This window comes from Ornithorhynchus anatinus, chromosome 5, assembly GCF_004115215.2.
Source record: "Ornithorhynchus anatinus isolate Pmale09 chromosome 5, mOrnAna1.pri.v4, whole genome shotgun sequence".
In the NCBI taxonomy this organism is placed as follows: domain Eukaryota; kingdom Metazoa; phylum Chordata; class Mammalia; order Monotremata; family Ornithorhynchidae; genus Ornithorhynchus; species Ornithorhynchus anatinus.
In genome coordinates this window covers 42,620,240-42,633,104 of record NC_041732.1, presented here as the reverse complement: position 1 = coordinate 42,633,104, position 12,865 = coordinate 42,620,240, and the positions used below count along the sequence as shown (strand labels likewise).

General features: G+C 43.4%; 1 protein-coding gene across 1 annotated transcript in view; it reads right to left on the bottom strand.

The window, feature by feature from the left end:
* Positions 1-11,775, bottom strand: part of FUT10 (fucosyltransferase 10) — a 58,198-nt gene extending 46,423 nt beyond the window's left edge. The window contains exons 1-3 of the mRNA XM_029066146.2: positions 11,548-11,775; positions 3,725-4,076; positions 250-536 (exon numbers count right to left, since the gene is read on the bottom strand). Of these exons, the coding sequence (XP_028921979.1) occupies positions 250-536; positions 3,725-3,805 (368 nt within the window). The 5' untranslated portion in view covers positions 3,806-4,076; positions 11,548-11,775. The remainder of the gene's footprint in view (positions 1-249; positions 537-3,724; positions 4,077-11,547) is intronic.
* Between the last annotated feature and the right edge of the window lie 1,090 nt (positions 11,776-12,865).

Sequence of the window (12,865 nt, the reverse complement as noted above, 5' to 3'; positions counted from 1 at the left end):
AATATATACCCTAGATTAATCCCACTCCAAACAGAACACAAGGGAGATTTGGACGGAGGTTGCTTTCCCCTCTGTATCATTCAACTGTATGTCATGGAATCTTTGAGAGCCACAGACAGGGAAGTCCAGTTAATCAAAATGAGTTTGAAACTCATTTTTTAAAATACAGAAAATGCTACAGTGTGCCAGGCACTCCAGTGAACATGTAAAAAGGGCAAGAAATCTGTCAAAACCATCCTTACCATAAACAGGAAAGCTCTGGTCATGTGATGGTGCTGGTATGTCCGGTTGGTAGTGAAGAAACAAGTATCTGCTCCACATTTTCCCAACCTTCCAGTCTCTCCGGTCAGTGGGGACCACCAAAGCATGATGGGGGAGATCTCTGTTTCAGGCACTTTCTGCCTGCTCTCATAAAGTGTCTCTTCCTTAAGAAAGGGGTAGAGTCGTTTTTGCTGCTCTTCCAGCTTCGGTCGCTCCCCATGCAAACTGTAACTTTCAATATTTCTTCTTTCAAATTTTCCCAGCTCAACAACCACCTTGAGAAGGAGAAGAATGTGCATTAGCAGAGGTATACTGTTTGATTTAGCATATTCTGACATGTCATTTGTCTTAGCTCCCTCTGCCTCAAATTGTCTTCCAGAAAGATGCAACACTCTGCGAGCATGATGCAGTTACTGTACACTGGATTTATATACACAATTATATCCATAAATTTTCTATCCTATTTTTGCGGGAGCCTGAAACAGCTGGAAAGGGCTCAGTCTAATGAATTCCATAAAAATAGAATGATTATTGGTAATGATTCTTTGGGGGATTGAGTTACACTAGTAACTTTATATTAATGTCTGTCTCCCCCTTCTAGACCCTGAGCTCATTGTGAGCAGGGAATGTGTCTGTTATATTGCTATACGGTACCCTCCCAAGTACTTAGTACAGTTCTCTGCATAGAGTAAGCACTCAGTAAATATTGCTGACTATTACCAAGAGGATTTGGAGCAGCGTCCATTGTGATGACCCCCCTTTTCAATGACTCTGTTTGCAACATGACTTCCACTCTAGAAGATCAGGGAGAATCCTGCTGTCCACTTTAGCATCACGGTAGATCGGTCAGGGTCAACCTGCCTCTCCCCATCATTATAACCCACAGTCCCAGCTGCCCCACTGCTTCACAAAGAAAAACCAGCCAATCTATAGAAGGTGTTGATTTCCTTTATGGGTTTTCAAAACAGGAACATCAAATCCATAGGAATCATTTCCCAAACACCCAACACAGCTGAATGATGCATGAACAGTACAGGGAAGAGACTTAGACAATCCCAATAACTGCCCTTTAGAATGAAAGATTTGATCTGAATTTTAAATAATGGCTAGAAAAAATAATCCACATGCCTTAGTCATGAATAGAGAAGCAGGGTGGCCTAATGGATAGACCACAGGCCTGGGATTCAGAAGGTCATGGTTCTAAATCCCAGCTCTACCACTTGTTTGCTGTGTGACCTTGGGCAAGCCACTTTCACTTCTTTGTGCCTCAGTTACCTCATCTGTAAAACAGGGATAGAGACTGTGAGCCCCATGTGGGAAAGGGACTATGTCCAACCTGACTACCTATCTACCCAGTGCTTAGAAAAGTGCTTAGCACAAAATAAGCGCTTAACAAATACCACTATAACTATTATTATTATTGTTATTATTATTAGTCCCCTTGAAAGAAGAAGAACAACAATAAAAGAAGACTTTCCTCCTGAAGTACATTTTGAAAAAGCTAGGGACATGTTTCTGTGCCAGATATTTTTTCTCCATTTCCAGAAGACAGAATCTACTGACCACAGGATGAACACCTCAAACCCCGCTGTAGTATTGGCTCTACTGACCTCAGAATCAAAATCCATATATGGCCCCCAGCTTCCTCCATTCATTTTTTGAGCCGTATGCATTCCACTAAACGCATACACCTAGCACGTCTGCATAGCTTCATGCTATTTGTGCCAGGATGGGGGTTAACTCTCCTGCCTAGTTAAGTAGGGAAATATATCTAGAATAAACAATTTCCTTCCCTACAACCACATTCTTCAGTTTGACTGTGAAGAGAAATTACAGTCTCATTTTTTGTCAACATTATTTATTAAGCAATTTATGGTACTTTAAAATCATTTTTATTCATTGTTCCTTCAGCATTCCTCTGAGACTGACTGTTGAGCTCATGCTCTAGGATTGCTAGCCCTGGAGTGTAGGAAGGTGCCTTTTAAGTTCACTGTAGCACCTAACATATTAATAAATGTCATAAAATAACAATAGCATTGAGTATTGTTATCCACACAGGGCACTGGGGAAAAGGGAGGGTTGAAACTCATATCATGCTGGATTCACAATTTGAGGTCTCCCTCATTGACTCATGTCCCTTGCTGTCTGGTGTCTCGGAAATTACAGTAATGATCAAAATTTGGCATTGACTTGAACAGTCTGAGGGACATCTGGGACCAAGAGAGGGAAGAACATGCAGTTTGGACTCAAACATTTTTCACATCTGCAAAAGGTATCAGTGCAAGCATCCAACCAAGCTGAAGTCTTCCCTGCTGGAATGACTCTCATGTTTTTTATAATAATAATTGTGGTATTTGTTAAGCACTTATTATGTGTCAAGCATTGTATAAGCGCTAGAGTAGATAAAAGAATAATCAGGCCCCACAGGACAATCACAGTCTAAGTATGAGAGAAAGCAGGTATTAAATTCCTGATAAGGAATGAGGCCCCTATGAATTAAGTGACTTGTCCAAAGCCACACGCAGACAAGTGAAGCAGAGATTAGAAACCAAGTCTCCAACTCTCAAGCCCATGCTTAGTACAGTGCTTGGACACAGTAAGCACTTAATACATATGAATGAATGAATTTCCTTCCACTAGGCTACAATGATCTTCACGATAATGGATTCAAAGCAATGAATTTGACATCCCCTTTGAAATGACCGGGGCGGGGGGGGGGGGGTGTACAGAGAGGTGTAGGCAACATATTCTCCTGGATATGGAGGAAAAAAGACTCCAGTATCACTAACCCTCTGCATGTCCAATTCTGGCCAGCCTTACAGTCGTATATTCCCCAGAAGCTAGTTAGTCAGTCATATTAACTGAGTGCTTACTGTTTGCAGAGCACTGATTAAGTACTTGGGAGAGTGTAATGTAAGCAGCGTGGCTCAGTGGAAAGAGCACGGGCTTGGGAGTCAGAGGTCAGGAGTTCGAATCCCGGCTCTCCCACTTGTCAGCTGTGTGACTGTGGGCGAGTCACTTCACTTCTCTGGGCCTCAGTTACCTCATCTGTAAAATGGGCATTGAGATTGTGACCCTCACGTGGGACAACCTGATTACCTTGTATCTCCCCCAGCGCTTAGAACAGTGCTTGGCACATAGTAAGCGCTTAACAAATAACCACATTATTATTATTATTACAATAAATGGACACATTCCCTGACCACAATGAGGCAGGGAGACAGAGATGGAGAGACAGATATTAATGTATACAAATAAATAAATTTCAAATATGTACATAAGTTCTTCATCTGAAAAATATGGATAAAAGTGTCTGCCCTCTCCCTGACTCATGGGAACATCCAGCTTGTGAAGACTGAATAAGGCCCAACATCTGCAAATCTCTTGGTGATCAAGGAAGAACGGCACAATGGAAGTCTGAAGGATCAACCTTGTTATGAACCCATGCGAACATCAGCAGTACCTGGAGCGTCACGAGAAGAAAGAAGAAGGCCGTGGAACATAGGCAAGACGCCCAAAGCTTCTTCCTCCGTATCTTAATCATGCTGCACTGCCTTGGATGACGGACAGAGGGCAAAGCTGTTTACCAGGTGCTTGTGCTCCATCCCACGTCTCAAAGCAATCGCTGGCTGAGGGGCCATCTGCCTGCCCATCTTCTCTCCTGCCAGTCCTGCTGAGTACAGGTCTCCATGAAGGACTAAGTTCTGAGGTGGTGGGCGTGATTAGCTCAGCATCTAGTGGGAAAGGGGTGCTATGTCCTTTGGGTAGCATCAGAGTGACTCAACCTTTTCCAAAATCAGAGGCATCAGCAGTCCCTGTGGCAGAGAACCAAAGGTACTATTTAACTCAGGCTAAAGAAAACTGAAAGAGAGTTTTGTGATCATCATTATTATGCTAACACTGGTTTTTCCTACAAAGGCTACCCATTATCTGCATTAAAACAATCCTAAACTACTAATCTCTCAAAATGCACTCAGCTACATGCCTGGCAGACTGTTTGATAGATCACATATCTAGCGTTTTAGAGGGTAGGTCATTGGTGACCTCAGTGACCAGGTGCTAAACCCTCTCTCGACTCCACTTCCCCTTCCAGTTATCGCCCTATCTCCCTACTACCCTTCCTTTCCAAACTCCTAGAACGTGTCATCTACACTCGTTGCCTTGAACTCCTCAACTCCAACTCTCTCCGCGACCCCCTCCAATCTGGCTTCCATCCCCTCCACTCTACTGAGACCGCTCTCTCAAAGGTCACCATGACCTCCTTCTTGCCAAATCCAATGACTCCTACTCTATCCTAATCCTCCTCGACCTCTCAGCTGCCTTTGACACTGTCGACCATCCCCTTCTCCTCCACACCTTATCTCACCTGGGCTTCACAGATTCCATCCTCTCCTGGTTCTCCTCTTATCTTTCTGGCTGTTCATTCTCGGTCTCCTTAGTGGGCTCCGCCTCCCCCTCCCATCCATTCACTGTAGGGGTTCCTCAAGGGTCAGTTCTTGGCCCTCTTCTGTTCTCCATCTGCACTCACTCCCTTGGTGAACTCATTTGCTCCCACGGCTTCAACTATCATCTCAATGCAAACGACACACAAATCTGCATCTCCTCCCCTGTTCTCTCCCCCTGCCTTCAGGCTCGTATCTCCTCCTGCCTCCAGGACATCTCTACCTGGATGTCTGCCCGCCATCTTAAACTTAACATGGCCAAAACTGAGCTCCTTATCTTCCCTCCCAAACCCTGTCCTCTTCCTGACTTCCCTGTCACTGTGGATGGTACGACCATCCTTCCCGTCTCTCAAGCCCGCAACCTTGGTGTCATCCTTGACTCAGCTCCCTCATTCACCCCATACATCCAATCTGTCACCAACACCTGCCAGTTTCACCTTTACATTATCGCCAAGATCCGCCCTTTCCTCTCCATTCAAATGGCTATTGTACTGGTACAAGCTCTCATAATATCCCGGCTGGATTACTGTGTCAGCCTTCTCTCTGATCTCCCTTCCTCCCGTCTCTCCCCACTCCAGTCTATTCTTCATTCCGCTGCCTGGATCATCTTCCTGCAGAAACACTCTGGGCATATCACTCCCCTCCTTAAAAACCTCCAGTGGTTGCCTATCAACCTCTGCATGAAACAAAAACTCCTCACTCTGGGCTTCAAGGCTGTCCATCACCTTGCCCCCTCCTACCTCTCCTCTCTTCTCTCTTTCTACTGCCCACCCCGCATACTCCGCTCCTCTGCTGCTCATCGCCTCACCGTCTCCCATTCACACCTATCCTGCTGTCGACCTCTGGCCCACATCCTACCACTGTCCTGGAATGCCCTCCCTCCTCACCTCCGCCAAACTAACTCTCTTCTCCTCTTCAAAGCCCTATTGAGAGTTCACCTCCTCCAAGAGGCCTTCCCAGACTGAGCTTCCCCTTTTCCCTCTGCTCCCTCTCTGCTCCCCCCGGCCCTCTGCTCCCTCCCCCTTCCCCCCTTCACCTCCCCTCTCCTCAGCTAAGCCCCCTTTCCCTCTGCTCCTCCCCCACTCCCTTCCCCCTCCCCTCAACACTGTGCTCATTTGTACAGATTTTTACTTTGTTAATGAGGTGTACATCCTCATTAGAATGTAGAAAGTCAGTTAACCAAGCACACCTTCAATTAGATTTCCCTTTCAACTCAATCCCAGGGGGCATTTACCCAGTGCAATCAATCTATAGTATATGGGTGCTTACTCTGTACAAGGTGCAATACTAGAGAGGTAGCATGGCCTGGGTTCTAATCCTGGCTCTGCCACTTACCTGTTGTGTGTCCTGGGGCAAGTCATTTAACTACTCTGTGGCTTAGTCTCCTCATCTGTAAAATGGGGATTCAATACTGATTTCTCTCCTATTTAGACTGTGATCCCTGGGTGGGATAGAGACTGTGCATTGTACAATACAACAAACCTGATGAACTTTTATCAATACCAGTATAAGGCTTGGCACATAGTAAGCACTTAATAAATACTACAGTTATTACTATTACTACAATCTTGGGAGAATACAATAGCATAAGTAGATTCAATCGATGACTTCGAAGAGTTTACCGTCTAGCAGAATGTAGTCCCATTTTGAATGGTGTTAAGGGATAGATATAGAACATGAAGATCATTTCTGCATCCTGGGAGCTTTTCAGGTATTCTGGACTCAGTAAAAAATGAAAAAATAAAAAGAAATGACAACCAGAAATCTAAAAGTAACCATAAAAGTGACTAGTGGTAGTATGGTATTCATAGGTTAAGATCCATCGTATTTACATGATACATGCCACAAGCTGCCATAGAACTTAAGCTAATAATAATAATAATAATGTTGATATTTGTTAAGCGCTTACTATGTGCAGAGCACTGTTCTAAGCGCTGGGGTAGACACAAGGGAATCAGATTGTCCCACGTGGGGCTCACAGTCTTAATCCCCATTTTACAGATGAGGTAACTGAGGCACAGAGAAGTTAAGTGAAAGCTCCCAACCTCCCACCTAAAGCAGCTCAATAAATGTCAGCTGTCAGGAACCAGCCACTGTTGAGGCCTTCTGCCTAGCCCAGGGGTATGGGGCTTGAACTAGCCCTGTCAATCAGTTGATCAATCAACCATATTTATTGAATACTTACTGGGTGCAGAGCACTGTATTAAGTGCTTGGTAGGGTAGAATACAACAGAATTAGCAGACATATTCCTTGCCCATAACAAGCTTACAGTCTACAGGGGGAGACAGACATTAATATGAATAATTTGTAATATATAATTTAAAAATATGTATATCCCCTTTTAGACTGTGAGCCCGTTGTTGGATAGGGATTTTCGCTGTTGCTGAACTGTACCTTCCAAGTGCTTACTACAGTGCTCTGCCCACTGTAAGCATTCAATAAATACGATTTAATACATGAATAAGTGTTTTAGGGTTGGGAAGGGGGGAAATACCAAATGTCCAAAGGCCACAGATTGAAGTGCATAGATAATAATAATAATAACCTTATTTACTGAGTACTCAATATGTGCAAAACACTAAGTGCTAAGTGTTTGGGAGGGTAAAATATAATATCAGACATATTCCCTGCCACAACAAGCTTGCAGAGACACAGAAGGGAGAGGGAGCTGGGGAAAAGAGGACTTAATCCAAGGACTCTTGGAGGAAATGGGACCTTAGTAATAGCTTGGAGGGTGGAGACTGTAAAAATCCTGATTGGTAGAGACTGCGTCTACAAATTCTGTTGTACTCTACTTTCCCAAGCACTGAGTACGCTGCTCTACATATAGTGAGCACATAGTAGCACCATTGTTGGACTGATTCCCTCAGTCGACTAATTCAGGCTGGGTGAGCTACTTGCTGGGTTATTCTTTTGAGATGTTAGGATTTCAGCAGTTAGCTGCACACTGTGCATCTGTGGCTACCCACCTGCCACTGGTACACTTTGGTTTCTCCCCAGCTGAAATGGTCGGGAGCAGGGGAAAGGATGGAGCAGGGTATAATTGTGGTATTTATTAAATACTTACTTTGTGCCAGGCACTGAACTAAGCACTGGACCAGATCCTGTCTTGACCACGGAAACAGGGGAGTCAAAGGCAAGCATCACCCCTACAACAGAAACTAAACTCTTCTTCTGGGTTAGGCTAATTGGGTTATATTTGGTGAAGACTGATTCTATATTTTCCCTATCAATCTTCCCCTCATGAAAGTTCAGTCAAGTCCCCCCTCGTCTTTCATTTTTACAGATTGAAGTGTTCCTCATCATTTCATTGTATCTTCCTATGGAATTTCCATCCTCACTACTTTACTGCTCTTCTCTGAACCTCCTTTAGCTTATATCTTTCTTATAGGTTGGCCACTAGAACTGAATGGGTGGTGGATCATGGTTTTACTTAAAGGTAATCCTCTGTCTTCCCCAACCGGTGTTGAGTACAGTGCCTGACACATAGAAAGCTCTTAACTAATAGCATGATTATTATTTTGTATTGCTTTCTCTGTCGTTCCTAAGGGAACAATTCTCTACCCCCTCAGTATGGGAGGTGTGTGGCCAGAGATTGGAAAGCACAAAGCCATAAGCAGATGGGCCTCTTAACACAACCCCAACTTGACACTGGAGATGTGGGTGTTCAGGAGCAAGTTAGGAATGAAATAATCACTGAGGAATCAAGACCAGGGTGGTTATTATTTTGATTGATGGACTGCACCAAGAACCCAGACATCTGGGCGGATTGACAATAGTAACAGTTGCTCAAATTCAAGAAAATAAATTAGCCAGGGCTCTGTCACCAAATCAGCAATAGTTTGGCCCAGCAGATGGGAGCCCTGGAGGCCTCGATTCAGTGGGGTGTGAAGAGAAAAGTTTCCTTCTGTTTCAGCCTTCTCCTCGGTAATATCACCAAACTCCTGTGGACCTGGGGGAGAATGCTTCTCTCCAGGGCCTGAAATTAGGCATTGGTTTAGGTTAATGAGTAGGCAAGTACTTTGGCTAACAAAAATATTCATTTCACCCAGTTCTCTTCTTCCTAGGGAGTTGCATTCTCACAGCACCCCACATGAAGGAAAGCTTCATTTACAGTAATTGCCGTGTCCAACTCCATCCACATCCACAAGGGTTTCTTTCAGTTCCTCATCGCACCATATTCAAAACAGACACGCGTTTTTTGGAGAACAATTCTTAATTTCACTGGCACAGGCAAAATGTAATGAGAATACACATTCTGGAAGAGCAAAATATACAAGTACACAGGATTTGAAATAAAATATTGCAAAATCAGTGTCTTGAGCTGGGTACCTGGCCTTTCAGAAAGCTACAGCTTAGACTGGCACTTAGTATTTTCCTTGCCATACACAACTGAAGGCCAAGTCTCATATGTTCTCCCAGAATGATCATTCATTCTTTCATTCATTCAGTCGTACTTAGTGAGCTGTTACTGTGTGCAGAGCACTGGACTAAAGCACTTGGGAGAGAATAATACAACAATAAACAGACCCATTCCCTGCCATAGAGGGGGAGACAGACATAGATATATACATAAGTGCTGCGGAGCTGAGGGGGGCTGCCTTAGAAAGTGCTTCTAAAATAATGATGCTGATAATAATAATAATAACTGTTATTATTATCATTATTTGTTAAGCACTTACTAGGTGCCAAGCACTAGACTAAGTGCTTAGTAGATAGAGCTTGGGCCTGGGAGTCAGAAAGACCTGGGTTCTAATCCTGACCCTGCTGTTTGTCTTCTGTGGGACCTTGGGCAAGTCACTTCACTTCTCCAGGCCTTAGTTGCCTCATCTGCAAGATGGGGATTAAGACTGTGAGCCCCATGTGGAAGATGAACTCTGTCCATTCTGATTAGCCTGTATCTACAACAGCACTTAGTACAGTACCTGGCATATAGTAAGTATTTAACAAATACCACCAAAAAAAGTGCTGGGGTAACTACAAGATAATCAGGTAAGACACAGGATCTGACCCAGATGAGGTTCACAGTCTAGGAGTGAGGGAGAAGTACTGAAACCCCATTTTATAGATCAGGAAACTGAACCCCTGAGACATTAAAATGATTTGCCCAAGGTCACGTAGCAGGTAAGTGGCAGAGCTGGGATTAGAACCCAGGTCCTCTGATTCCCAGGCCTATGCTCTTCCCACTAGTCCACCCTGCGACTACTCCACACTCCTACAAGTGCTTCTAGATTTTTACAACTGTCATTGCCAAATTCTTAAAGGGTCAAGTTAAATTTTAAAAATGAAATTATAAAATATTTTGTGTATCATTTCTCATTTTATTTTGAAAATTGACTTACAATTATATTGCAACCTCTGTGGAGCCTTCCAAGATAGCTCTGAGGGAACCACTACAGTCAGATCCTTAACTCCTTGAGGGCAGGGATTCATTCATTCAAATGTATTTATTGAGTGCTTACTGTGTGCAGAGCACTGTATCATGTCTAATTCTAGTGCACTCTCCAGGCACTCAGTACACTGCCCTCTGTATACAGGAAGTGTTCATAAATACCACTGTTTTGTTAACTTCATATCATTTCAGCCTCTCTCAGAAGGCAAGGGAGTGTGAATGAAAGTACTCCAGCTAACTCTTCAGGCCAGGTATATGGAACCTAACTGAATAAGGCAAAAACATCCAAATAAATTGTGAGCCCCATATTGGACAGGGACTGTGTCCAACCCATTTTACTTGTATCCACTCCGACGCTTAGTACAGTGCCTGGTATATACTAAGCACTTAACAAATACAATAATAATAATAAAAAATAAAAAAACAAACAAAAATACTTCTGACATATCCAGATAATTCCATTCAAAAACATTCAGATTTTTACAGTATTATTCTTAAAATGGTATTTCAGATCTGGCATCAAAGTCACCAGATTTTTAAAAAATAAATAATAAAACAAAATCTCTCCATGTTGGGCTCTAACCCGAAGCTAATTGTGCAGAGAGTTTGAAGAATAATTCAAACATCAACAATAGGAACTCATTCCAGTCCTGGAATAGCACGCTTTTCCTTTAAAACAGTGATAGCTAAAGTTAGAAATGGTAATTCACCGAGCAAGCCTTGTTGCTATTCAGTTTCCATTCAATCAGTGGTATTGCGTTAGCACTTACAATGTGCAGAGCACTATACTAAGCACTTGAGAGATTACAATACAGCAGAATTAGCTGACACATTTTCACTCTTTTGTGTATATCCTATAGCATAAAATAATCACGCCTATTCCTAACACTTGCTCTGAATAATCATGTGCAAAGTTATTCCGAATTGGCAGGATTTGTGAGCTGTCCTGCAGGCCCACTGAGGGCCAGATTTTTGCATGAATTTGGAAGAGGGAGGGGAGGGGAAGAGAGAAGAGAAACAGCAGATTGTCTCTTTCTATTAGACATCATTAACTGGACTCTGGCAAGCCAAAGCAGCAGCAGCAGCACCCTGCAAACTCTCGCTTTAAATCTTGCCCATCTGGGATCCATTTGATGGTAATGCTAACGTGTGTGACAGTGCAGGAATGTGCCGCTTCTTGGCCAGACGTTTAAAAATCTCAGTAATGACTTTGGAAACCTTGCTTGGCAAAACCTTCCAAGGTTCGTTTATCCCAAACAGGCTTCGGTTGATTTTCCTTGCTCGGCTATATCCATTTCCTTTATTTAGGCAATCTTGTTTCAATGGAGCAGTGAAAAGCTTTTGCGTAGGAGGAGAGCACGACCAAGCACCTAAATACGATCCCTAGCATCACCTCCCCCACCCCAGGGTGACTACAAAAGTCAGAAAACACCTCTGGTATGTGCACTCACCTCATTCACCATAACTGCAGCTCTCTCTGACGATTGTTGTGCTCCAGTTTGTACTTTCAGTTCGTGCTTTTGCTCAAGAGCTATGCAAAACTGGGAAAAGAGGATGTGTGGAATGGCTAGCAGCTCCATCAACTGCGGCTTTGAAATGGATCAAGGCGAGGCGATCCTGCCTCCATGCTTTCACTGCTTCCCTGTTTAAGCGGTAGGCAGACCCAACCTTCAGATGTTTCCAATGTGCTGGGAAAGAAAACTCTTGCGACTTCTTCCCTGGAATGATGCAATCGTTTTGCTACAGACTGCCCTTCTCTGAAGTTGCCATAGGTGACACCCAAATCTCTAAGGCTCCCTCTGTTGGCTTTTTCTTTTTTTTTGAAAAAAATTCCTTTTTGTCTTTATTAGTATTGAGGATGGCCTGTTAGCATTGGGGATTACTACCCTGAGCTGCTAGGAATTTCTACAGTTAGAAAAGTTGGGAGGAGTTTGAGGGGTTTGTGAATTTGAATTCAGGTCAACTTTAAAAATATATATATATATTTAAGGGCTTAATATGGATGAGGCATTGTACTAAAAATTGGGTTATATAGAAGCTAATCAGGTTGGACACAGTCCATGTCCCACATGGTGCTTACAAGTCTTAATCCCCATTTCACAGATGAGGCAACTGAGGCACAGATAAAGTAAGTGATTTGCCCAAGGTCACAGAGCAGACTAGTGGAAGAGCCAGGATTAGGACCCAGGTCCTGAGTCCCAGGCCTAGGCTCCATTCACTAGGTAACACTACTTCTCGATCTTGACTATGGATCAAATTAGGATGGGTTAGTGAAGTTACTTAACTAACTGGGAAGCAGTGTAGCCTTGTGGAAAGAGCGTAGATTTAGGAGTTAGAGGACTTGGGTTCTAATCCCAGCTCCACTGCTTTTCTGTTGTGTCACCATGGGCAAGTCACTAAACTCCTCTGTGCCTCAGTTGCCTCAACTGTAAAATGCACACAAGACTATGGGCCCCATGTGCGACAGGAACTGTGTCTGACAAGACTGATTTGTATCTACCCCTGCACTTAGAACTGTGCTTGATATGTAGTAAGCATTTAACAAAAATCATTTTAAAAAGCCTGGGAAAACAATTTGTGCTCCACAGATTTAGGCCTAGATCCATCTGGGAATGACAGTCCCATTCAATTTTGAACAATTTTTCACAAAAAAGAAATCTATACATACCCAGTTTTTGACTGGAATTTTTTGGCTTTGAACACCAAATATATATTGGGGAGAATCACCATATGAATACCCTTCTATGTCAAAAGAATGAAAGCACTGGG